The sequence below is a fragment of the Gavialis gangeticus genome, unplaced genomic scaffold, assembly GCF_001723915.1.
Source record: "Gavialis gangeticus isolate Ggan-Ray unplaced genomic scaffold, GavGan_comp1, whole genome shotgun sequence".
NCBI lineage: Eukaryota > Metazoa > Chordata > Crocodylia > Gavialidae > Gavialis > Gavialis gangeticus.
This window is the reverse complement of record NW_017729034.1, coordinates 26,189,126-26,215,243: the sequence shown is the minus strand read 5'-3', so window position 1 is coordinate 26,215,243 and position 26,118 is coordinate 26,189,126. Positions and strand designations below refer to the sequence as shown.

The 26,118-nt window shown below is 42.3% G+C and overlaps 1 protein-coding gene across 3 annotated transcripts in view; it reads left to right on the top strand.

Moving 5' to 3' along the window:
- Window positions 1-26,118, top strand: part of DAAM2 (dishevelled associated activator of morphogenesis 2) — a 369,263-nt gene that overhangs the window by 276,161 nt on the left and 66,984 nt on the right. For 2 of the 3 annotated variants that reach the window (XM_019527242.1, XM_019527243.1), the window contains 10 exons: window positions 4,705-4,815; window positions 6,181-6,284; window positions 8,101-8,167; window positions 8,989-9,106; window positions 10,753-10,891; window positions 12,093-12,151; window positions 12,593-12,777; window positions 13,718-14,035; window positions 21,015-21,122; window positions 24,361-24,393. In XM_019527242.1, coding sequence (XP_019382787.1) covers window positions 4,705-4,815; window positions 6,181-6,284; window positions 8,101-8,167; window positions 8,989-9,106; window positions 10,753-10,891; window positions 12,093-12,151; window positions 12,593-12,777; window positions 13,718-14,035; window positions 21,015-21,122; window positions 24,361-24,393 — 1,242 coding nt within the window. The remainder of the gene's footprint in view (window positions 1-4,704; window positions 4,816-6,180; window positions 6,285-8,100; window positions 8,168-8,988; window positions 9,107-10,752; window positions 10,892-12,092; window positions 12,152-12,592; window positions 12,778-13,717; window positions 14,036-21,014; window positions 21,123-24,360; window positions 24,394-26,118) is intronic. The other variant, XM_019527244.1, reaches the window with a different exon arrangement.

Genomic DNA, 26,118 nt, shown 5'->3' with positions numbered 1-26,118 from the left:
CTCTCAGCCTGTAAAACCACCTCAGGACTCCCACAAATGGAGGTATGGCATCAACAGAATGAAGTTATTAAAATTCTTTTTGAGTAGTGAAAATTAATCAAAAGCAAACCACGCAGGGGGGAATGGGAGAAGTATATTCTGAGAGTGTAGAGCAGAAAGAAATTCCTCTGGCTTCAATGTTCTTTATGGCTGAAGAAGAAATTGTGGATTGGCCTCTTGGGGGAGAAAAATGTCTGGAACCCCTCTAAAGGCCCTGCTCTATCTTTCTTTAGAAGCAGCTTGTGGTGATAGCAATGAGATAAAAGCCTATCTAAGCAGTCAGCATGTAAACCAAAGAGGAAGAGGATTTCAGACTTTCAGTCCTGGAATTGGAAACTGTTTGGTCACTGAAAGGGAAGATGGGGCTTCCCTGAAACATGGCCTCTGAGCTTAATCGTATTGGGGTGTCTTGTAAAGGTAAAAAGTAACTTAAAGCAGACCCAAGACACCAACAGACACATTTGGTTTTATTCTGTTTTTTTGGAATGGGATTTTGTGCAAGTGAGAGGTGTTGGATCAATAGCTCTAAGTAGGAACAGAAGAAAATCACAGATGTGCAAACCATGACTTGCCACATCACTAATATGCTTCACTTCTGAGAACTAGTTAGTGAGAACTAGTTAGAGAGGACTTCAATTTTCATGGCTTATTTGTTCTTCATGGTTCTTTTCTGGTGAGTAGCCTGCTGGGCACTGAAAAAGCTGCTACTTATAAGCAGGCAGCCATGCCCATGCAGACAACTGGGGTAGTTAGAGGTAGTTAGGCTATGGCAGCCAGGTCCACTCAGAGAAGCTGGACCAGCTGGGGGATAATTAGCTTTCTTGCTGCCATGGTTCTTGACAGTGTGACCCGTTGGCTGATAAGAAGTATTTTCCCTAACTACCTAAGAACATTATTGAGGATGACATGGACATAGTCAGTAACTGGCTTTCATGGTCAGGGCTTTTAGGAACCTTGGGTGTTTATGCATGTGCTCCAGGAGGGGGGAAGGGGTGTTTTAATTAGCATGGCTCTGAGAGCTGCTCTAATTTAAGCGCGTAGAGTGTCACATGTATCAGTGTCCCTGCGGTGAAAAATGGCAGCTGGAGGCACTGTTAACTAAAGCTCGTTGAACGTGTCATGCTGGAGTGTGGTCATTACCATGCTCCAGCAAACTCAATTAATTGAATTTGCTCTGACACACTGTAATTACAGCATGTCAGAGCAGCCTCACTGCATATGTATAGGCACCCCCTGAGACTCGAGGTAAAGGAATTATAGGCACCTTAGTCTCATTTCTAAGCGCTGCCTTTTCTAAGCTCTGCCTTTTCTGCTGGCATGCCTTTCTGAAACCCATTGCTTGGTTTGTATGAAATACCACCAGTGAAGAGCAGGCCTTGCAGAAACAGACTTGAGTGTTCTGGGATTACAATTAAGCAGCTAAAATGAAGGACATTAAAACCCTATTTTCCCATTTGATTTGCTTCCTCCCCTCAGGATCAGGGTTCATCCAAACTCTTTTGAGATTTGCTGGTTGCTAAATGAAGCCTGGATGTCAGTGATGAGGAATAAAGAGATTAAGGGAGGAAAGGTTTGCTTAAACAGAAGGAAGAACCTTTATAACCCTATGATCAATTAGGCCAGAGAACAGGCTTGCCAAGAGGTGTGGTGAACTCTGCTTCACAGGAAATGTTCAAGCAAAGACATGAGCATCAGCCACTCGAGTAGGGTTAGTGATGTTGGAGTTCTGCCACAGCATATGGGCATAGACTATAACCTTTAAGGGGGTGCATGACATTACAGGTTTCCTTTCTAGATCAAAGTCATTGTGTGAGGATGCACTTCTGCATAACTTACCATGTATGTTCCCAGGATGCTTAGCTCTGCTTCGTATTCCCTGGTTTTTCACAGGAATTGGACACAGTAGTTGACAACTTGACATCCTTTTCAGATGAGTGGTTGGTGGGTCTGGAATGACAGACTGTAAATCCTAGCATTCAGTCACTCACGCATATTCTCACAAATTCACTGTAAAATGACTGGAAGACATTCTCTCTCAGTCTTTTAAAGGATTATTTTTTTCCAGATAACTGATGGCTATTTATTTTGGACAAATGAAATTCTGACTCAGAGGTCAGGTTTGTGTAAAGCTAAAAAGCCTTTCATTCTGGTGCTTCTGTTTTAATGAGTGGAGAAACTCTGCCCACATCAGTTTAAAAGCTACACAAGATCTGAATTAATAGAATCTCTTTCTGCTGTTTCTTCTCTGCTCACTTGCCCTGTCAGGTAGTTTGGTTTCATTGGGATTAAGTCTTCAAATACTACCACTTATGGCAAAGATGGAGCAAGAATGGGTATATGTGACAATGGGAAAACTTGTTTGAATTTTGTGGAGAATCATAAGTCTGGAGCAGTGGCATGTTCAACTGGTACAGAAGACAAAGCTCAGACTTACTCCAAAATGGCCATTTTGCAGTACAGCAGATGTAGGCAATGGAAAGAGTTTGGAGACTCCAGCTTGTAGTAAAATAGAGGCATGGGCGACAGGCGCCTCCTGAGTCAGGGGTGCACTTGCTATCCCAGTAGCTAGTCAGTGACTGGGGGGGGTCCCCCGCAGCTGATCATGTTGACCCAGAAGTGCCAGTGGCGCTGTTCCTGGTGCCCCCACTCCCCAGCCAGTGCTCTCACGGGGGGGGCACCAGCACTCCCACCTGCTCCCCCACTCATTGCCTAAGTGGGAAACGCTGGCTGTCAGGGGATGCACCAGCACTCTCAGGGGGTGCATGTGCACCCCTGTGCATCCCTACACATCACAACTGAATAGAGGAGAACACAATTCTCTGCTATAGTGAGGGCTGCCAGTGATATCCTAGGACAGACCAGAAAAGTGTATTATAAAGCATACAAATTTTTTTAGGACATATATGAAGCCATGGTGAGATCCCTTCAGGAGTCTGTGGCATAATACTTCCACAGTGCTGTACATTTTCTACAGAAAGCCAGAAAAGACTTATTAAACTGACTGCAGTCATGGTGAGGGATTTAGCTATGAATGAAAAGCTTTCAGAGTCAGAAGTGTGACTAAGTAAAAATGAACTTCTGTACTCAGCATCTTTGCACCATAGATTTTAGTCATATCTGCTGACTTTGACAACTGCATGTTGTTTTAGTTTTATTCTCCCTACATGGCCAAAACAGTTTTGGCGGAGTGAGCAGGCTTCAGCTCTACCTAGTGCATCAGCAGTACAAATATTAGCTGAGTTTTGATTGCAGAGACTGTATTGCAGATACTGATGTGAGAGGCAAAAGCCACCCAGATTAATTGTCAGGTCCCAAACAGAACTGGCAGCTATACTGGTGAGAGGAATTTTATTTGAACTTAAGAGCTGAGTAGATCTGACCTGGAGTTGGGGAGAAGGGATGCATAATTTATGCCCAAATGCCTAAGTTAGAGAGTCACTTTCATGACTATATTCTTTAAAGGTGAACTCTGGAGCACAGATTCAAATGAAATTAAGCTTACTTAGGCTGTAGAAGGCATTTGCTACCAAAATATATGACTCTTTTTTCAATCCTTTCCCCCTCATCTCTTGATGATCCTAAGAGCACCTCTGATTTCACAAAAATGCATGAGTTTGTGATATAAATCATGTACTTCATAACAGTTGTAACGTGTGTTCAAGGATATCACTAGTGAACCTGGAATATATAAAAAGGAATAGATTGACATTATTTCTGTGCCAAATGCTCCCGCATAGCTTGGTTAGTGAGAGGATGTCAATACTGAAATCCTGGTTTATCTCTATTTCCACATCAGCTTTGCAGCTCACATCTAAGTTCTACAGAGTTTGGAATTGAATGCACCACAGACAATCTTCCTGTTGAGTACAAATACCTAAAAGAAACTTACTGAGTATTGAGCATGATTCTGCCTTATGGGAACTAATTGCTATCAAGGGAGCAAGTAGAAACAAGACATATTCCAAAGTATAGGAGCAATAATGCACTTTAGCAGGATCTTTTCCCCAGATGGCGGGTTCTGTTTTGGAATTTTCTGTCCCCAGTGGTACTGGCAGATTCTGATGCTGGACTGTGAGAAAAGAAGAGAGGATAAATTGTTATAAATAAGCTGAGATGTATTATTTTACATGCAGAGAATTAAGCTAACTGTCATATCTGGGCTATGGAAAGATTATTATTATTATTTTTTTTACTGATGCTCTATTTGATCATAATGGCAGGCACTTGAAGGGAATGGCAATATTAGCTTTACTCTGGATAGTGAAACAAGGATTGTTCATTAGGCTCAGCTGGGCATTTTAGACCTGTTGTTTGTTGTTTTTTTTTCTTTTGAGTGACTAAAAATGCAATTCATGCAGAAAGGCAAGATAACTGTCCCAAGGAGCATAGAAGAGAAGTAGATAAGGTTCTTTGGGTAAATCTGCTATCTTTTATTAGACCAACTCAAATAGTTGGAAAAATTCTTCTTTGCAACCTTTTGGGTATAAAAACCCTTCATCGGGTTGAGGAAGCACCTGCAGTTGGTGTGTGCTCTTCCTGGATGCAATGAACCTTAGACCAACATGGCTATAACTTATACCCCTAGAAGATAAGTATGTGCTCTGAAAGCTGTACATTGGAAAGCCATAGATTTCATTAGCTTCTCATACCTCACCTTTGTTTCAGACATTGTTGAATGAGCTAGACCGAAGCATGGGGCGATATCGGGATGAAGTGAATCTAAAAACAGCCATCATGTCCTTTATCAATGCTGTTCTGAATGCAGGTGCTGGTGAGGTGAGTCGCTGTCTTGGATATTACAGCTAAAATGGAACTTTTCCTATGGAATAATTTTACCTTGGAAATGGCAGTTAGACTGAAGTGCAAATCTTACTGTACTATTGAACTGTCTTGTATTGTGGTATAACCCCTTGGGTTAGTTTGACCTTCTAACCATGCTCTTCAACATCTTCTATTTTATATCAATCCTGACATCATCCCACAAGCCCTTCAGATGCAGCAGAAACTACCAACCCAATCTCTACCCTCCTTCATATTTGGGCAGTTCTCCTGTACCTTGCCAACCTTAACTTACCACTCTGTCCCTCTTACCCCACACAAGTGTCTCAGTGTATCTCGCTCCTGATCTGCATTGTCTTGTGCTTAGTTCTCTTGCATCCAGGCATCTCTGCCAGCAGAGTTGATTATGAAACAGTTTCACTCTCTGATTAAAAGCTGTAAGATGAGGAATATTTTTCCTATCTCAAGCTGGGAGATAAAGTCAGGGGAAAAAAATAGTAATAAAAAAATTTTTGTTTCAGTAATTGTGAAATATTTTGTTTGGATTATGGCCTTTTAAGATTTTAAAATCTTGTTTTAGTCTGAATGTATTAAACTCTCAAAATGGAAAGTCATTTCGACTCAACCCCCTTCCCCACCCAGATTTATGGTTGTAAATATAATTATTTGACTTGTATATCAAAATGGGGTGTCTTGACTGTTTGAAACTTTTTTTCCCTAAAAAAAAAAGGCTGAAACAGTGATCCTGTTTTGTGAACAGTTCTCACTTCAAGGCAGCCACTGATGGTAAAACATATTGGGAAAAAAATCCTGGTCAACTTTCTTTACCAGTGTACCTGAGTCTTTTACCTGCAGCTTATTTTTACAGCAGGGACTACCAGGTGTGCCAGAATTTCTGATGGGTTTATGATGTACATACATAGGAACTTGGAAGAAGCCTTTAAATTCCTTTTCATTGATGATCATGGCTGGAAGTGGCCTGCTTTTAGCTTATAGGATAACTACTAATTGTTTTGCTTTTTCTCTGTCCTCTGTTGGGCAATTTGTAGAACAGTGGTAGGTGTCTGAAATGCTGTCCTTCTAGACAGATATGTGGAATGGCTCATAGCTATAGGAGAAGCGTTTGAAGGGAAACAGCAAAGCATATAGTTACCCTAATATGGCAGAGAACCTAATTTGAACTTTTTTATGGGTAGAGGGAGCTAGATTTTGAGAGAGCTTCTGAGTAGAGAGAGGGAATGTGAGCCTACCTGTGAACTTAAAAAAGCAAGACAGGCTATATTAAAAATGAGAAACAAATTTTAATTGTATGTGTCTTAATTTAGTTTTTTGGTGTCTAATGCATCTTTTCCCTCTTTTAAGGACAACTTGGAATTCCGGCTACACCTACGATATGAGTTTCTAATGCTGGGAATTCAACCTGTTATTGACAAGCTAAGAGGACATGAAAATGCAACATTAGACAGGTGAGGCATGTTTTTTGGAGAATAATTCCTGAAGTATGGAACACCAGTAGCTGCTCTAGAACTTTTTCCATCTGAGTTTGATATCAATCTGAAGACAACCCTTTTCTCAAAAATTGACAAAAACAGGTACACCATCCTTGAAACTGGTATACTGGCTGTCAAGGCAATATAGGGTTTTTTTTGGTATGAAACAGAAAGTGGACTGTATGAGGATTTCCTGAATTATGTCCTTGTAAAGTGGAGGTAATGAGCAGAGTCCAAAAATTCTTCTAATTTTTTGCCTTTTTTAATTTCAAAAAGCAAACAGCAACAGTACAACAGCTGACAGAAGAGAAGTACACGGCCAAAGTTCAATAGCTTCACTCAGTCAAGATCTAGTTCACAGGGCCAGAGTTCTTGTTTTGAAATGCTGATGCAGTGACGGAAATTAAGTTATCTGCCAATTCTATAGCTTGCCACAACCACTGAGACAGCTAATGGATTTAAATATTTAGAATAACAAAACTGGGCAATTTGACTAAGGCACATGAAGGACTTATTAAATTCTACACAACAATGGGGAGCCCATGGAAACTCATCCGTTTAATAAAATGAAGCTGTACAGGACAACTTAGGAGGTCTGGAAGGAGGGTGATAATGAGAGCAGGTGGCTGTGAAGCAAATTCTGTCTTGCATCCCACATAAGTTCCATAAAGAGAATAACTTTGAAACTGTGCTGTTCCAGCCTCCCCTCTCCCCTCTCAGTGCAAACAGCCCTGAGCTGCCTGTGAAATTCAGCCACTTTGGGCCAATGGCCTCGGTGTGCAGGATCAGGCCCCTGAAACCCACATGTGTGCCTGCCCAGGTTTTGCTATTTGCTGAACCACATCCTGGCACAGCTGGTCAGCTTCATTTGGCAACATCTGTTTAGAGTCTGACTTGGCATATGGAAATATGTTGCTAGGTTTCTCTTTTTATACACATATTTAAGCAGTAGCACTACTGGGCCAGATTATGTCCTGTTCTTCTGCTCTAAAGCTGGTCAAAGAGGGGAATTCAGTGCTCTTGCTCTGCATTTGCACTCTTCTACATAAATGAGTTTTTGGCCCTTTGGCACAGTGACATTTCTGTATCCCTGTATCCTGCTCAAACTCAGGAAACTTCAGTAGGAAGGCAGAGGAGTTTCTGTATTTTGCAAGCAGCAGTGGAGCAGGGTGAATCTAAGGGCCTTAGATTCACCCTGCTCCATTGATGGTTATAAATCCAGGGCCAGGGGACCCACTGTGGGCCAGATGGAATCCCTTGGCAGTCCAGATCCAGCCTGCGAGCTGTATTTTGCCCACCCCTGGGTTATAGACACACCCTAGAAACCTTGACATTTTCTCTGGTACAAGTTAAAAATGGAACAGGGTATTAACAGATTATTTTGGCAATCTGGCTAACGTGCCAGGCAAAGGACATTTCTAAGAAATCCATCTGCAGCAAGTGATATTAGATCAATTATTATACCACCTATCACATGACTTCCCTCTCCCCCCCCATTTTTAGGCTATAGAAGCAGCAAGCACTTCAATCTGTAGATTTAAATGCAGATTAAAGACCAGATACATCTTCGCCCATCCACTTCTCCCAGAAAATCAATTAATCCCTGTGAAATACCCTGAATAAATATTTCAAGGACAGTCCTGTATCTCAGGGGCTGGGCTATTATTTCATCAGTCCAGTCATTATGGAAGTCCTTTGTTAGAAAACAGTTTCTTTTCTCCCTGATTAGTTCTTCAGTCTAAGTGAGAATTGTGCCATGAACATTGGTTGGATTTGTTTTTCTTTCTCTTAGGCACTTAGATTTTTTTGAGATGGTCAGAAATGAAGATGACCTGGAACTTGCCAAGCGGTTTGATATGGTAAGTTTTCCACAGGGGAGCTGGAGTTGCCAGAAGCTGAATATCTACTTTGGTTGCCGAATGCAAAAGCCTACGATTTTCCCATGCTGTGAGCAAGGAGTGGCCTTGGCGGCTGAAGGGGTGTTGGATGCTCTTGTGATCACTGTTTCTCATTTAGGGGGTAGGGACCATGACATGTGAACATTGAAAACATTAACCACTGGCATTGCTCCTGCCAAAGGTTTTGGACAAGGGCTTTTCTTTCCTTGCATTTTGCTGGGAGTTCAAGAAAAGAACAGGGCAGATGGAGGACGACTATGTTCTTATTAATGATGGGCCCAAAACAGAATCCTGGATGCAAACAGAATTCAGCTCTGGATGTGGGTCAGGGCCATTTCTGATTATTATTGATTTATTAAAAAAAAATCAGAAACCCCAGGATAACCTTATTAAGGCTCTCACCTTAATACCCCCTCTCTCAAATTCCCATGTATTTTTGGAATCATTGGGTAGTGTGAAGGCACACAATGTAGTAACAGAAAGAAATAATTGGATTAAAGCCATGAGTTTCTTCAGTGCACTATGATCAGCCTTTGAGAATGCTCTGTTTATGGTCACTAGAGTGAGGTCTGGCAGTGCTGAGGCCAAATGCCCATGTATCTCCCTGCCTGGATCCCAACTCCCACTGTAGTCTATGTTCTGGAGCATTGTGAGAGGCTGCTCAACTCTTTGGGTTTTTTCCATCTCTACCTATAAAAAATTTTAACTTGTGGTTTAGTTTAGTCTTTCACTATTTTTCTTTTCTCTTTCACCCACTGTTTTGCTGCCTTTCTTCACTTCAGATCCATATTGATACCAAAAGCGCCACTCAGATGTTTGAGCTGATCAAGAAGAGATTGAAGCACACAGATGCCTACCCCTATTTGTTATCAATCCTTCAGCATTGCTTGCAGATGCCTTGTGAGTACATCACTGCTTTCCCAGAGCAGTGGGCAAGGGAGGAAGTGAACAGGAGCTTTGGTAGAGGTGAGAGATGACAGACCACAAAAAGAAAGGACAAGTTGTCTCTTTGGCTTTCATTCAGATGTGCGTGTGGTTGAAATGAGCTGGCTTTTAATATTGATCCCATCCAGTGGATTTTGTAAGGTTTTAATACATCAAGTTGGAGGCTTGACCTCTTTGCCCTTGCAAACAAAATTAACTATCTGGGGGCCTTCCAGCTGGTCACAAACAGAGCTTTTTTTTAGTTTTAAATTAGATGGCTTAGGGGAGAAAGAAAGAACTTTTGTCCTCTGGGTCTGGGAACTCCCCAGAGTAGGCGCCATTTTGAATTTTAACAAAATGAAACAAGGAATTAAACAAATCAAATAAAAGCTTCACTGTTGATGGGAAATTCCACAACACATGTGCATTTGGCCTTTGTGCTCATGGCAGCGTATGAGTAAAGGGCTCTCAAACTCTAACTGGAAAGTACCATTAGCAGTTTCTTTTCAGTGGGAGATGATATCAATAATTATTTGATTAAATCATAAATACAATAATGGCTGATGCTTCAAAAAGGTGGTGGCCAGAGAAAAGGCCTACTACGGGCCCCTTGCACAACTATATGAGCACCTTTTAGGAATGTGGAGCTGTTGGACTGCTAGAGATTGATTGTAGTGTTTCAGTCATCCTTGAGCAGTGAACCAGGGCAGGGAATCTCAGGAATAATAACTCTATGCCATGCCTTTCCAAAGGGACACAATGCAGTAAGGGGCAAATGTTGGATGTTAAATAGTCACCCACAGACCCAATCCACTGTCACATACTGAGCTCTTTAGCATTGTTCAAAGCAACACATGAACTTTGGATGTTCAGGGAGACCCCAGCATGTGCTATAGAAGGAGGGATAAATTGTGATGGGCATGTTGTCAGGAGAGTCGCAGTGCAAAAATTTACTGAAGTGCTTCCTAAAAATAGCTTGAAAGGGTTAAATTTGAAATCTAATAGGCTAATGCACAGCACGTTTCCCACTGCTGTGCCTACACAGTACGTAGTTCTGCCCTAAAGGGATCCTGCCCTTCTAATAGATACCTAGTGGGTAAGTCTCCTTTTATACTTTGGTAACACTTGGATAGCATGTTATGCCAATCAAGTTTTACTGAATGCAGATAATTCACTATGCAGATGGCAAACGTAAGTATTTGCTAAATTCCTGATCACTGTGGGATCTTGGTACCAAAAACAAATGACAAGCCCCAGCAAATCTCAAAGTCAGGACCTGGACTTGTGGAGCTACTTCTATAGGGCAATGTATGCATGCACTTACCTTGATCTGCAGAAGGAAGTGCCTTGTTTCAGCGTGCAAGTTAGCTGCAGGTGTCTGTGTGCACTTTTCATACTATTTTGGTTTGAAAGGCATTTGCACAGTTTATGTAAGCAACTATATAAGGTGAAAGGCAGTGTTCTATAATTGACCAGTTATAAGATGTTGACAATTCCATTGACTTTGTTAAGATGGGTACAAAACAGGTAGGGGTATTGGCTCATTGTCTGGGGATGAGCCAGTTACAAACACTTTCACATGGGAATAAAAGCACTTTTGTGTTTGGTTTCTCTCCCTGAAGATAAGCGGAATGGGGGAAATTTCCAGCAATGGCAGCTGTTAGATAGAATACTACAACAAATTGTTCTCCAGGATGAGAGAGGGGAAGATCCAGATACAGCTCCGTTGGAAAACTTCAATGTCAAGAACATTATCAAGATGTAAGCACAGTGTTTAATCAGTATCATTCATTTATTTTATACAGGTTGCAAGTGATGCTTAATAAGTCAAATATCATATCCCTGCTCCGAGAAGCATATGTCTCATTTATATTTTATTGACACCTGTTAATTTTCTTGTCATGAAATTTTAACTAAAGTTTTCTTGTCCCATCTCTTTTGTGAAAATGTTGATGAACCCTCACTCACTGAAGGCTTCTTGTGTTATGCCAGTCTATGATAGATACATACATCATATGTATAGATATGATATGATACGATAGATCCCATACATCATACAAGCCAGTTCTCTGGTTGGCTCTTTCTGTCCGACATACCTTGCACATCCCTGCATCTTCCAGTTATAAGCAGTTTGATTGTACTGCACATGTGGATGGCTGCTGAGGACAATTCATGGTCCATTAGGTCTTGGGTGAAATCACTATGAAGTGTTTTGTGATGGACAGAAAAAAAACCATCCTGTAAAAACAGATCTGATCCTATTACATATTTAACAGTACTTTCTCTAATGACTGTGAGCCAGAACTAGTTGATCTGAAAAGCACACTCTAACTGACTACTTTCTTTACTCCCAGTATGGGACCTCTCCACACACTCTGTACCTCATCACCTGTTGCTTGTTTCATGGCTACTGCTCAAGCTGTGTATTTAAACTATCTCTATCTTGCACTATTTTTTCACATCTAAGCCAGTAGGACAGAGAAATGTTGTCTGACAACACTGATTCGCTCTCAAAAATGTAGCCACTCCCTGTCTCCCTACCAGAAAGAAAAACCCAATTGCAAAAGGGCAGTAGGAGAATGGCAACTGAGTCTTTAAACAGAACAGGACAATAATTTGTGATCAGCAGTAGTAGTATTTCTAGCTCTGAGTAACTTGATGAAAGCAAGTAGATTGTATAGCTCAAGTTATCCATCACCAGAAAATAGATTAGAAAGGCTGCATGGCCTTGGCATCCTCTTGTATAGCTTGGAATAATAGTGGGATCACTTTCTGTAGCGTCAGATATTAACTATAGTGGGAAGATGGGTATTGAACTAAATTGAGAAATGACCTGATCTTGTGCAGAAATACTACGTTACATATGTGACATCATTTGCTAATTATTTTAATTTGCGAGTAGTTGCTTATAACAGTTTCTTAGCTCAGTTTGGATCATGAATGATCTGGTCTCACCTTTCAGGCTGGTGAACGAGAATGAAGTGAAACAGTGGCGGGATCAGGCAGAGAAGTTCCGAAAAGGTAAGTGCGCTCCCTGGGTTTGGAGGTGAGAGGGAGGATACAATATAATTTCAGAATGACAGACAGTAGAATTGGAAAACATGTGCTGGGTCATCTGGTTTGTCTCTCCTGGGGACCAATGCTTGATTGTTTTCTGGAGTTTAAATTTTCCCAGTTCTCAGCCAGACTCATTAAAATGACTTGTGTAATGGGGCTTCCATCACTTCTCAGGGGAGAAGTTTGTGAAGTCTCTCTCCAGAAATGCTTCCACACTTTTGGCCTACATTTTTCCTTTCCCTAATTCCATCCCATTGCTCTTAGTGATAACTCCCAAACATAACTAATAGGTTTCAGGTACTTATAGACATTTATCGCTGTTTAACTTGCACCTCTTTGGAGGCCATTCACAGGCTTTGTTGCATCAGGAATGCTTCTGCATTCTCCCTGCACTGCTTTCTCTAGAACACACAGAGCTGATGATCAGGCTGGAGAAGAAGGAGCGGGAATGTGAGACAAAAACCCAGGAGAAAGATGAAATGATGAAGACATTGAACAAGATGAAAGACAAACTGCAGAAGGAATCCTTGGAGCTGCGCCAGACCCGGGATCAGATGAATGACCTGGTAGTTCAACTCAGTGAGTTCTCGGTACGAAATTGGGACTTTTCCTCTCCCCCTTTAAAACACAGAAGCAAATAATGTGAAACCAGGGTTATGTTTCCTGTACAAAGGGCATTTAAAATGAGAGCTGCAAACAAAAAAAAGCGTAAAAATTGAAGAGGTAGGCCTGCAGTAGGGACAAAGTACCTTCCCTGGTAGGTGTTACCCAGGTCAACATCCATGTTCCTTTCTCTCTTTTCAACCTCTCTCTTCATTTAACCATGCACTAAAATTGAGAGAGAGAGAGAGAGATGCACCTCTCCCATTTCACCCAGCACAGGAGATAACCATCATTTGTACTGAAAACACCAAATGAAATGTGGTTGAGTAATGGTGGTGCTCCTCTTGCCAGGGGTGGATGGGAGAATGGAAATGCTGACACTAATAGGTATAGGGAATATTGGGAAGAGGCATGCTTCTTGTGGGGCCTTGGGAAGGGCTGTAGCTGCCTTGATGCATTGTTAAGCATCACATTTCCAACCTGTCCTTCCTCCCTGATGCCATTTTTTTTCTCCACTCCCAACATGCCTCAACTTCCTGGAGCTGAGGCACAGCCCTTAAGAGCTAAGTCACTACAAATAGGTGCTTTGTTCCCCCCTTTGTGTTCAGACCATTGGGGGTGGGGGGAGTTAGCAGTTGACATTTCAGACTGTAACATTCCATCTTCGTGCATCAAACCCTTAAAATTCATGGCTTGGCTTAAGAAAAAGCACTAGCCTTTTCATTTTCTTAAACAATATGTATTGTTCTTTTACTCACTTTCTGGTTTCTGAGGTGTTTATGATTCCATTCTCAAGCACTCCTCAACCATTGGGTAGGCTGGAAATTTTCCCTCTTAAATACAGGCTGAAGTTCTTCTGTGGTCAGGTGGCATCATGGCTTCAAACGTGGGCATCTTCAAACATCCTGTACTGCTTTTGTTTTTCAGCAAGGGGGAAGTATTTCCTTCTCGCCCCTACCCCCGCCACCTCCTGGTGGCCCATTGGCTGTGTCCTCCTCTGTGATGTCAGAGAGCTTGCCACCCCTTCCACCGCCTCTCCCATTCTCCACTTGTCCTCCTCCACCTGCACCGCCACCACCGCCAGGAGGACCTCCTCCACCACCTGGAGCCCCACCTTTCTTCAGCATGGGGATGCCACTGCCTACCACAACCACCTTCAGCAGTACTGGGACCAGCTTGAAGAAGAAATCTATCCCTCAGCCTTCGCACCCCCTGAAATCCTTCAACTGGGCCAAACTGAATGAGGTAAGATATGGGAACCCTGTCAGCACATACTCTGTGTTAGTTAGGAGGTCACCAGAATTGGCTGGTGCAATAGAGGCAATGTCCATGGTAATAGAAGTGGTGGATGCCCTCATGCCTCTCTTCAGCTGGAAGGGAGGCATTTCCTGCAGGCCATAAAGATATCAGCAGTGTATCTCATCCCTGATGGACAGCCTTTGTAGTGAACAGAGCACTGCCTAGACTTTTCTGCATCAGTTCCAGGTGTCTCTGTGATGAGGACACAGGCACAGGAAGTTTTAATGGTTCAGATCAGAACTAGATGTCTTCATGGCTAAAGCACAGAGAGCCTCATCCTGCTTGCTGGACATTAAATCCATGAACTGTAACCAAAGCACCTTGTGGGCTGTGCATAAGGCAGAACCAGTTCTCAAATGAGCTTCCTTTACCCTGTCAGGGAAAACTTGGGAATGGGCATTGGTCCATCACTCTCATTACTCATTCTTTTCATGGCCACACCTAAACTCAAAGAACTGCCCCTCTCACAGTTAGACCCTCAGCTTTTTCCCATTATACTCTTCCATAGGGCAAAAGAAGTCCTAAGTGACACTGCAGTAAGAAATGGAAGAGAATTCAGATTGATTCTTCAATGGCTCACTCCTTTTCTGCCACCTCTTCAGCCTCCCTCACCCCTCTGCTTCCTCCTTCCTCCTGGATTTTTTTTCTCCCCTTCTTTGTCTTTTCTTTTCTTTTCTTTTTTTTCACAGATAAAAAGGTGTCTGTGTTGAGTTTGGATGGCTGCCTAGAAACCCACGTTCTTTTTTAGACTGAAGCTCACCCGGGGCCCAACTCAGGCATTCAGAATGAGTGTCCGGGGACCTCTGGAATGCCGCAAGAATTCTCTCTCTCTCTCTCTCTCCCTACTTTTCTTTAAAATAAAACGAAGTAAAATAGCTGCTGTACTGTCTGTGCTTGTCTGTCAGGGCCACGTGGGGGTGTGGGAGAGAATGTAAGAGCAGGGATTTATTTTCCTTTTCAGAACATGGGACTTAGTGCTCTGAAGAAAAGCAATAATTACAATATAGATATATTTTAAAAAATGGGAGACAATCACAGGTGTTTCTGTTTAGTGTACCGTAACCACAGGCTTAGCCTGCCCTCTGGTTAAGAGTGGAGGCAGCTGTGCTAATAAATTTGAAGGCCTCAGTTGTGAGGTGGGTGAAAGATGCTATTTTGGGGAAAGCAAAATACTTTTGAGGGTCTAAGGGAAAGGATTTTCCTATTAGAGCATTTGCCAATATGAATAATTTGACCTTGCAAGGTGTCTATAGATTCCAGAAGTGATGCTGTAGTCAGGGGGGAGTAGCTGGATCTGCTTTTTGGGGCACCTTTTGTCTTGGTATCAGTCGGCTTTGATTGCAGTAAGGCAGAACTCATTCACTAGTTCCTTACTGGGCACTTTGCTCACTCCTGTGGGTGACAGCCTACAGGTTTTAATCTTGCCTTCACAATGAAAGGTCACAAGTCAGACCACTGATACAGCATAATGGATCTGTTTTTCATTTTATTTATTTATCAGCATTTCTATAGCACTTGTTTCCCATAGTATCCAAGTGCCTAGCAAATACTGACAGTCTTGTTATATTGCGGGGGTCATAACTGTATTTTAAAGTTGAGGAAAGATGTACACAAAGGAGTCAAGTGTTGTTGTTATAGGTGGGGCAGAGGGGTAGAGGAAAGTTTGCATTGCCTGTAACGTACCTGCTCCTTATATAAATAGAGGGGATTGGATACTTGAGTTGGCACCTTTCACTTGTGTTGTTACCAGTCGCGGTGGTGGGATAGAACCATCCTATTGTGTATTATGAGAATGCTCAGATGTTTCTAGTCTTACTGTCTAAGCACGTGGCAATAATAAATTGTATTCCACAATTCCCAGGGGCGCTGGGAAAGGGAAGTCAAGAGGAGCTTAGTTGGCAGACATGCCTTCTAACAAGGAAACTACCAGCCACATACTAATTTCCCCAGAGATTGACAGTCTGTTAGCTTTGTTCTGAGTTGATGGCTAGTTGTCAAAGATGCCATGTCACTAGTGCTTTCTAAAAAGGCAGAGCATTGCAGTATAGCCATTGTGATTCCTAGAAAGTTTTCCTTCTTTGTTCCCGGAGGTTGCTGATCCTTACCAATGGTTCACCCGGGATTCTACACAAGGCTCAAAGGCATACTGGAACCAGAGACTCGTTGTTCATTTTAATGACAGACGAGATCCAGTCATTCTGGACGTTTGGGTCCGGATGTAGATTGGATTTTAGTTAGCTCTCTATCAGTATAATAAGTTGGCATAGGGAGGGCCAACCTGCAGCATGCCACCCACAAATGACATGGGCAGCCTCTGTGTGGCACACAGCACACCAGGGAGGGGGAGGCAGTACAGCAGCAGATAGGGCAGAAAGCAGAGTGGAAGGTCGGGCAGGGGAAGGTGATCAGAATGGGATTCAGGGAGGTTGTAGAGCTAATTTGTCAAAAAAGTTGACCCCTACTAAGTTAGAATATTCATTTGAAGCTGTCTGAGTAACCTGAGTCAGCCTTGACTTGCCTTTGTCTGTGATTATTGTTTTCTGGTGACTTCACACTACAGAGTTCTTCAACGTTTAGTAGTCAGTATACAGATGAACTAAAACAGACTGTCTGTAGTCAACTCCCGATGGCTGAGATTGTTCTGAGATTCTCTCACTGGTTTTTCCATGTCTACCATAGCATCTACATAGTCAAAGAAAAAAATCCCCCACATTTTAACAAAATAGAAGTTTACCTTGAGATCTGAATTTATTTCAGGACTGTGTAATTATCTTCTTTTGTGAAAATGGCAAATGAGTCATGCAGATATGGAATCTGCCGCTTCCATTGTGAACAGTTGCCTTTGCTGGTGGAAACTGGAGAAATAAGATAACTTCAATATTGTTTGTCATTGTAGAAAAACTTTGATTTAGCCCAAGGAAAAGAAGCCAGTAGTTTTTTCATAAGTTATTCATAGAATTGGATTATTGGATCTCCTGTTTTGATGGGTAAAGCAGAAGTCTCTTAGAGAGCTCTGTCCCATAGGAATATTATTGATGAACTGCCACTGAAGTTGGAAGGAAAGATTCTGCTTTCCCACAGGAAAAAGCATGAAGGATGCTAAGGCTTTCTTTAGTAAAGAGCTCCTTAAATTAGCCTCAGTACCCCAGCAGACAGTGCTGGCCCCTATATAGTAATGTAGGGTAGACATGAGCTTTCCAACATTGATGGAAAGTTTTCCATAGAATCTCAGTGCTCACAGTGATCTTGGGTAGTGCTTTGCCATTAAAAGAGACAAAATGGCTGCTGTCAAGTTGAAAAAGTGTCAAAAATAGAAATTTGAAGCCAGTTTTTTTTCCTTGAAATGGGCCCAAGATAGGTTTATTTACCCTGGAAATGAACACATTTTTCTACCCCATTTTCAAGTTCATAGTGGAATGAACTCCAGTTTCAAGCAATTTCCCTTTTTCCATTGTGAGTATTTTATGCTTGTCTAGGGGATTGCCTTTTACAAAATGAATAGGACGCTCCTGATTTTCATGCGTTTCTCTTGACTTGCAGGGGGCCCCCAAAATGATATCATTGCTCACTCATGCTGGGATGTTATACTGATGTCTGATGGTGTTTGATGACTTGAGGGTACAGTTATTAGTCTAACAAGACAAATGGAAACAGCTGGGCAGATATGAAGGAGGACAAGGCAGTATGACTTCCCACTCCATGCCACCCCCTAGCTTTGCTGTACTTAAAATCCTACAGTTGTTCCAGCAGGCTGTGCTTCATTTCAAGCATGCAAGTGCAGAATGAAGTACATGCCACTGGGATATAAATGTAGCCCATTAAAAGACCCTATCTCAGTAGTGCAAATTCCCAGCTAATCACAGTGTTTCTCAAACTAGCACTTCCCCCTCATTTTTTAGCTAATCACTTGGGGACACTGGGAAATGTAGTTCATGAGGTTGGCTTCTCAAAATGGGCCAAGACTTGTGCAAAATAGGGAAACCACATAGATTGGCAGGCTTGTAACCAAAAGAAAAAAAAAGAATTAGCAAAGGAGGGAAATGCACGTAATAGATGAAGTGATCTTTCTTCGGGGGAAGGGAGAGAAAGAACAAGTAAAATAATTTATTTTATTTTTAAATTGTTAGTTGGGGACCATAAATATTTTTATGGAGCTGAGGGAATCATTTATCATACCAAGCACACTATGTGAGTCTGTTTCTCTTAAAATGCTCAGTCTCTCTGGCTGATGACAAGAAACTATCAGCCAGTTAATCCATAATGGAGCAGCAAGAGTACAGCAGAGGAAATTGTCTGGCAGCAATGTGCAACTTTTCAAGGGCAGAGCTCATAACAAGAAAAGAAGTGGCAGCATGTGTGTGTGTACACGCGTGCGCATTGTAATGAATACTGTTTGTATACACCCACCTCTCTGTCCAGTGTCTTTCTTCGACTGTATTACCGGGTATGCTTTTTCAACATTTAAGCTAGGCTAGCTGGGAAGAAAGGTCTTTTGCACTCACCACTGAGACTAGTTCTGGTTTGTGAACTGTTTTTTTAGGTTTATGTAATATGCAGCAAAGCAGCTTTAAATAAGACCATGCTCATCCTGCATCTTGGAAGGAATCTTATTTGGACTTTAAAGTAATAGTGTTCCCTGGGGGAGGACTGGGGAAAGTGATTATTGTATTCTCTTTGCAGTTCTTATTTCCAAGCAGATCTGAAATCTGGTGAGGCTAGTTTATAATACATTCTCACAGGTCCTAGTCACGCAGACTTTGTTTTTGCTATAGATTTCCAGCCTGGTATCTAGATCAACCGAGTCTGTGCAAATAGCTGTAACTTTGGTCCAGGCACCCTCAGGGATTATTAATGCAGTAAGGTCCAGAGTTGCTCATGGATGTCTCTGCCCACCCTATAAAAAAGCACAGCCTCAGGTCCCAATTAGCAAGGGGACAACCAGAAAAGGCAGTATACTTCAGAGAATTATCCAGAAATATGGACGCTGGTCTAGAACTTTTGGAAACTGCCAAACTAGGCACACAGTCTCATGAAAACACACACTGTCTGCATGCTTTTGGTTAAGAATGAAAATAGAGTTCAGGGATGGGACAGAATGAAATTAAACTGTTTTCTGTTACCAAAAAGGTTTGGGCTAGTTGTAATTTCTCTTAAATTGGTTGGCTCTCCTTTAGTCACGAGGAAATCTAAATATTGTGACAATATAATGGCAACTTTCCAGTGTTGGAAAAGAGGAACAGAGTGGATGCAGAAAAAAAATGAAAAACTGTTGGTGGCAAGCTTGCTAGATTTGTGAGTGCTGCTCTTGTGTGAGAGCTTTACAAGGCTGTAGTGACTCTCAGTGGCATAGCTCTCCTCCCACTCTTGACTTAAGCATTCATAAGCTGCCTCAGAGAAGGGAGGGTGTTGCTTTTCCTTTGCATCTTCTTTCCTGCTAGGAATTTCCTCTGGAACACTTCACCTTCTTTATTTTCCTACCTTTATTTATCCTCCATCAGGTGTTTTTCCTGTTTCCCTGCCCCTTGTGGCTGAACACATTTCTCTCATTCCTTTAATGACTGTGCATGGGAAATGGAGCCCATTCCTAATTAGTACTTACAAAGAAGTGTTAATACATCATGCTGCATAGGTGTATGCCGGGGCTGGAATCTGTAAAAGGGTCTCATTGCCATCATTATGTGTCCCTAACCCTGTCTGAGATCCCCCTTGTGTTATTCTTTTGCACTTTCATTCACAGGATTTTTTTTTCTCTTTTAGCACTTCCTTCTTTCTGTCTAGATTTTTTATTTTTGAATAAGCATCTGTTCTAGTAGAGTAAAGGAATTTAGTGCAATTGAAAGACACAGTGTTGTCAGTCCTAAAGAATGAAATCTCCTCTGCTGAATGAGTAGATTGCTCCCAGCCACCATGCCTCTACCCAGACTTGGATGGATAGTCTCTGGGAATAAGAAGGTTGTTCAGTCTCCATGGCCCATTCAGCTGGGGGCACATTTGCTGAGACTGCAAGGAATGGCAAAACCCATCTCCCAGCTCAGAATGATTGCCAAGCATTAACTCGGACGTTGTCAAAGCTTCCTTGTTCCAGTGATCCCGGAAGGCATGTTATTGAAGTCAGAGGGAGGGGAGAGGGAGTGTTGCCTGGCTCTGATAAACTGATGTTTCTCTCACTTTCATACTAACCGCCCACCAGACCACAGGGAACTCTGTTAGACATCTGGCTGCCTTCACAGCTATGAATAGTGCCCACTACTGTCAGTGCTGCTTTTTAAGAGATTGGGATATAGTTCATGTCTATTTGAGATGTCTGGGAATTTTGTAGTGTGGACAGGGAAGTTCATTCACAAGGAGACAATTGGCCTTTAAAGGTTTGGAAGCAGTCAAGTGGAAGTAATAGCCTTGTCACCTTCATACATATCCAGGATAAGAATCCACACCCAGTTAGGAATTGTGACAGAGCCTTGTGAAAGCTGCAAATGAAGGGGATAATGCCTGGGATTTTCCACACATCCCTCCTGTTTCCTTCTTATGATGGCCACTTTTGCTACAGCATGACCACATTCATCTGCTGCAATAATAGCCAGCCTTGAGAGGAGACATGCCCATGGGAGGCTGAGTGATATCCAAGATGATACACAGTAGCCTGCAAATGCAATATTTAACCAGAGCAACAGATGCAACTCATATTGCAAAATGCCCAGGATAGAAGATGTGCCCATCATTTTATAAGTTTTTCTCCCTTTATTTGCAAATTCCTCTTTGCTTTTCAGAAACAAAGCATGATCCCAAAATGACGGAACCAACATGTGATATCATGTGTCAAGTACATATGATAGCTTTCTCTGTGCAGCTGAAATTAGATGCATTTAGCTGTCAGTTTTCATGCTAGTTTATCACCTGAACATATGGGTTTTTCTTTGGATTGCAGGAGAAGATCCACGGCACAATCTGGCATGACATTGATGACTTAAGGGCTTTCAAAGTTTTGGACCTGGAGGATTTTGAAAAAATGTTCTCAGCTTATCAAAGACACCAGGTAAGTATGCAGGCTCTTTTCTTCAGCATCTCAGACCCTGCTTTTCTGGTGATTCTGGATCAGGTTGGGACATGGTAGGATGACTAGAGCTAGCACCAATGTGAAGACTAGCGGAGGGTTTATGTTTCACTGAATGTTTGATACTCCCTACAAACTCATGAGGCTCAGGTGGGGAAATGTTGACAAGAATACAACCTGCTGTTGCCTGCATATTTATTATTAACACAGCTCTTGGAGCAGAATTCTCTTACCCTTTGTGTGCCTAAATGGCAGATATCTGGCCATGTAAGTAGCCTTTTTGGCACTTACATGCTGTGTATCATTCTGTTGCCTCTGCAATGCGCATGTATGCTATAGAGTGCGCACTGACTGAGCAGGTACACAGTTGTGCCCACTGTGGATACGAGAAGCACAAAATTATAGTCAGAAAAAAAACTTGCATGTCTTGCATGGCTTCCTAGCACAGTATTATAAACATTGGCTGCCTATACACGTGCTCGGAGTGGGGTGTGCTTTAATTAGAGTGGTTCCTGGAGTTTTACTCTAATTAAGACGCCTCATCGTCACATGTATTAAGCCCCACTGTGTTTCAAAACGGCTGCAGAGGCAATCTGACTAAAGGTCATTTGACGAATTTTGAAACGTTAATTTTGAAACTTGAGGGCAGCTTAATAAATGTGATGTTGAGGCAACACTGGAGCGTTCTAATTAGAACACGGAGCAGGCTTGATTAATCAAAGTAAAAGAGGTACACGTTCAAATCCTTTTGGGTGAACTAATCTATTCAGCTACTGGGGCTAAAATATGGGGGAGTCCTTTTCTTGGTTTATTCCCCAGACTCTATGCTCAGGTATACAGCTATGTAGCTGCACACCTGCTTGGCCAGTGCATAGCCAAGCAGGTACATGAGCAGTACACATGCTTGCATATCCACACCAAAGGCAATAACAGAATTACAAACTGTGAGTAAGTGCTGCAAAGGCTTCTTCCATAGCTGGGGAATGTGCCAGGCAGGGCACCTAAAGGGTAATAGAATTTTGTTCTTGGAGACTGCTTATTTCAGCAGGTGGTGCTCCAGTTTGATTGGAGTAACAACTAGCTTCTGTAAAGTTCTTAAACTTCATGCTCTTCGCCATGGTTCTTTCTATCTTTATTTCTTCCATCCATCCATGGAAAAACTCTGGGGACCTACAGAGTATTGAGCAGTGCCACCAAATTAGCTACATTTTGCTTTGTGTCTTTTTTTCCAAACAACATGTTAGCTAAGGTGCCTGAATTACAGAAATGGTCAAAGCTGAAGATTATAATGCTAACAACATACTTTAAAAGCAGTAATTTATTAAAAGGTCTTTTGCCCCCCCCCTTCTTTTCTTGGAAAGCGAATCACCTGCAATTTGTCTGCCTCTGCTGAATGATATTCAACCGAAAGGAAACTGTACTTCTAACCCCTTTATTCCTCCAGCTTTCTGTAACACTTGTAATGTACTCAGGAAAACCAAGTGTGTCCCAAATGTATGGGGTCAAACCACTGCTGCTTAGTCTCGGGACATGCACAGGAAATAAGCAGGAAGTTACTGGCAAGGTGCTGAAATGGTGCTCCATTTGGCACCATGGAATCATTGCCCAAGTAGCTTGAATTGACATGGGCCCATGGTTGCAGCAGTGTGGCTAGCAAGATACCATTCTGATGCAGTGGTTTTGCATTAACATGTGACATCAAGATGCAAACATTGAAGCTTCAACCCCAGGCTTTCCAATCTCTTGCTTTCTTTGGGCCCCTAAATCCAAAGCCAAGGCTATCTTTGTCTGCCAACTCTCAGTTAGGAACATAATATTTATGGCTGCATTACCAACAACTGAAAAGCAATTTGGCTTATTTGACCATAAACTAACCTGCCCCTAACCCTTTCCCGCTAGCATTAAGTCATCCCTTGTTAGTGACCTTGGTGCATCTCAGAACAGTCTTTTTGATCCTCATTTAAAGAAAAGAATACTGTGGTATTTTTGACAACGGCCTCAGACACTATAGAGGGAAATGTAGTTATATTTTTGTACTAAGGTGCATTGATGCCATTCCAGCTTTGGTTTCAATTTTAAACGTTTTTTTTTAAATACTCTTTTGCTATTACTTAATATTATCTTTTTCATCTATGCTTGTCCCAAATGCAAACTGGATTCCAATTGACAAATCCACACCATTTAAAAAAAAAAAAAAGTCCAAGCAGCTAAAATTGCTCCTGAATCAAAATCTGATGATAACTTTTCCAGTTGATTCACACTTAGTCTTTTCTTCCCTTTTATATTTGGAAATGCTCCACTCGGGCCAAGTATGTGTTTACCCTGGGTTCATGACTTCATTTAAACTTTAAACTTCATCTAAATGTCTACAAAGAAAAATGTCAAAGCAAATCCCTTCTCTTTAGCATCTGAATTACACAGAGTGCAAATAAGGCATTTCTTTCTTTGCTGCTATTAACATGGTCTTAATATTTTTTTCCAGTTTCATTTTTATTAAACTGCTTCTTTTTAAGGCAAAAGGGTTTGTTCTCCCCTTCTATGGCAAATGTGTCTTTTGTTGATTGCTTTGGGGAGACGGCAGTATTCCCCCCAGCGAACAGACCTCTGAACTAAGAGGCCTCTTAGTTTCTCTCTGGCTCTGCCATTGACTCATGGCATGAAGCTGACCAAATTCCCTTAAGTCTGTGCATCTTAATTTCCCCATCTACTAAAGGGAGATGACCATAACAAGTACCCACATTGGAATGATGTGATAAGACTCAGTTGTTTAGTATTTGTAAAGTGCTTGGAGATCCTGGGTTGAAAATGTTTATAAAGTGCAACCAGGTTTGAATACTAAAAGTGAGCTATTGACATGCAAAAGGAGAGGTGAACAAACCCAGATATGTTAACCTTGGCAGTTTTGAATAAAGTCTCTGGCTCAGATTCTTACAAGAGTTTAGGCATCATTCTGCTCAGTATCACAAGGCCTAAGTAACTTATATTCCTAATCTGATTTTCCAGAGTGCTCTTGTGTTTCTAAGTCCCATTGGCTTTAACAAAAGGGAATGCCTAAACACCTTTAGAAATCTGGGCTTATGATACTTGCTAAGCATTTTAGTTTCTTAGAAAATGGTGTATGTCTAAATTCTGCTGCTTTGTTAAACTTTGATATCTTTATCTCTGTGACTAATTTTTGGCATGTTTCCTTCTCTGTTATTTGCGGCTGGTGCCTGTATAGGACCTGCTAACTAACCCTTCCTCCTGTAAGCAGGTGAGTACCACTGTCTGCCTCCTAAATACGTATGGCTTTCAAGATTGTCCTGCTGTGTGCAGATCAAAGGCCAAAGTACAGCAACCTGCAGATTTGGAGTCTTGGGGTACTCTTGTCCTTGATTATTTATCTGCCCTTGAATGGATATTCCAGGGGTGCATAGGAGGTACAAAGGATTGCCTATTTGTCCTCACTGCAATGCTGAGAAGAAGCCATTCACTCATCTGTGTCAAAATGTGTTTGCCCCCATCCACTTTCTACCAGAAGGTGAATCTTAATCACACATTTAAATAGTAACCTGGTCACATATTAGTGTCATTTTAAGACATGATAATACAGTGAATGAGCTACAAAGTTAAGGTATAATGTGCAAAAACTTTGTGGCTTATTTGTATCATGCCTTAAATTGAACATGTGGCTGGTTGAGGCTGGCCCATGACAGATCCTGATATTCAGCTGAATGTCAGGATCCAGGTTGGGGCAGCCCCAGGGTCTGGGGCACAGCTGTCCTGACAGCCCGATCCTGGGGTCCTATAATCCAGGACCTGCTCAGCTGTGCAGCTCACATGGTTTAGTTACCTGCCCCATAATTAATAGAGGGCACTTCAAGGTGAGGTGAATCTCTCAGAAGTGAACTTATGGGTACAGTCATATGATGGAGTTTGAAAACCTGATCATCATGCCTTGGGGAACTGAAAGTGCCAGGAAGTCCTATAAGAACCACTTCTACTGAGGGGAAGCTGATATATGATTGTGGTCAGCTCTCTAGTATTCAGCATATTAAGTGACATAAAAGAATAAGGTTGTATTTAAAATAGTGGTTTCACAAGGCAGCTGGAATTACTGGTGTCCAATGGTGTAGCACAGCATTAAGGGGTGGGATCATACATCACACAGCCCCCTCCCCCAAACCAAATCACATTTGGAAGGAGATGGTGATACAGAGAAGTTATTCCATATCTCTACTGTTCCTTGTCTTGGCACTCCCAAGTCTCTCATGGTGGATATTTTTATGACAGTCTTAAACTTGTGATTACCTTTGAACCTGCTGTGTCCTGTTTAGCATATGACAAAGTGCTGTCCCATCTGAAAGCCACCTAAAACTGGCAGGGTAATATTCAGATGCTTTCATAGTTTCTAGGGTTGGAAGGGACCTGAGTAGATCATCTAGTCCGACCCCCTGCCATGGCAGGAAAGAGTACTGGGGTCAAACGACCCCAGCAAGGTGTTCATCTAACCTCCTCCTAAAGACCCCCAGGGTAGGAGCCAGCACCACTTCTCTTGGAAGTTAGTTCCAGATCCTAGCTGCCTTGACAGTGAAGTAGCGCCTCCTGATATCTAGCCTAAATCTACCCTCTGCCAGCTGGTGACCGTTATTCCTGGTCACTCCTGGTAGTGCTCGGGGGAACAGGGACTCCCCCAATGCCTGCTGGTCCCCTCTGACTAGTTTGCAACAGGCCACTAGATCCCCCCTCGGCCTTCTCTTGTGGAGCCTGAACAGGTTCAGGTCCTGTAGCCTGTCCTCGCAGGGCCTGCCCTGCTGCCCACTGATCATGCAAGTGGCCCTCCTCTGGACCCTCTCCATGTTGTCCACATCCCTCTTGAAATGGGGCGCCCAGAACTGGATGCAGTACTGCAGCTGCGGCCTGACCAGTGTCACACAGAGGGGGAGGATCACCTCCTTGGACCTGCTTGAGATGCATCTGTGGATGCATGACAAGGTGC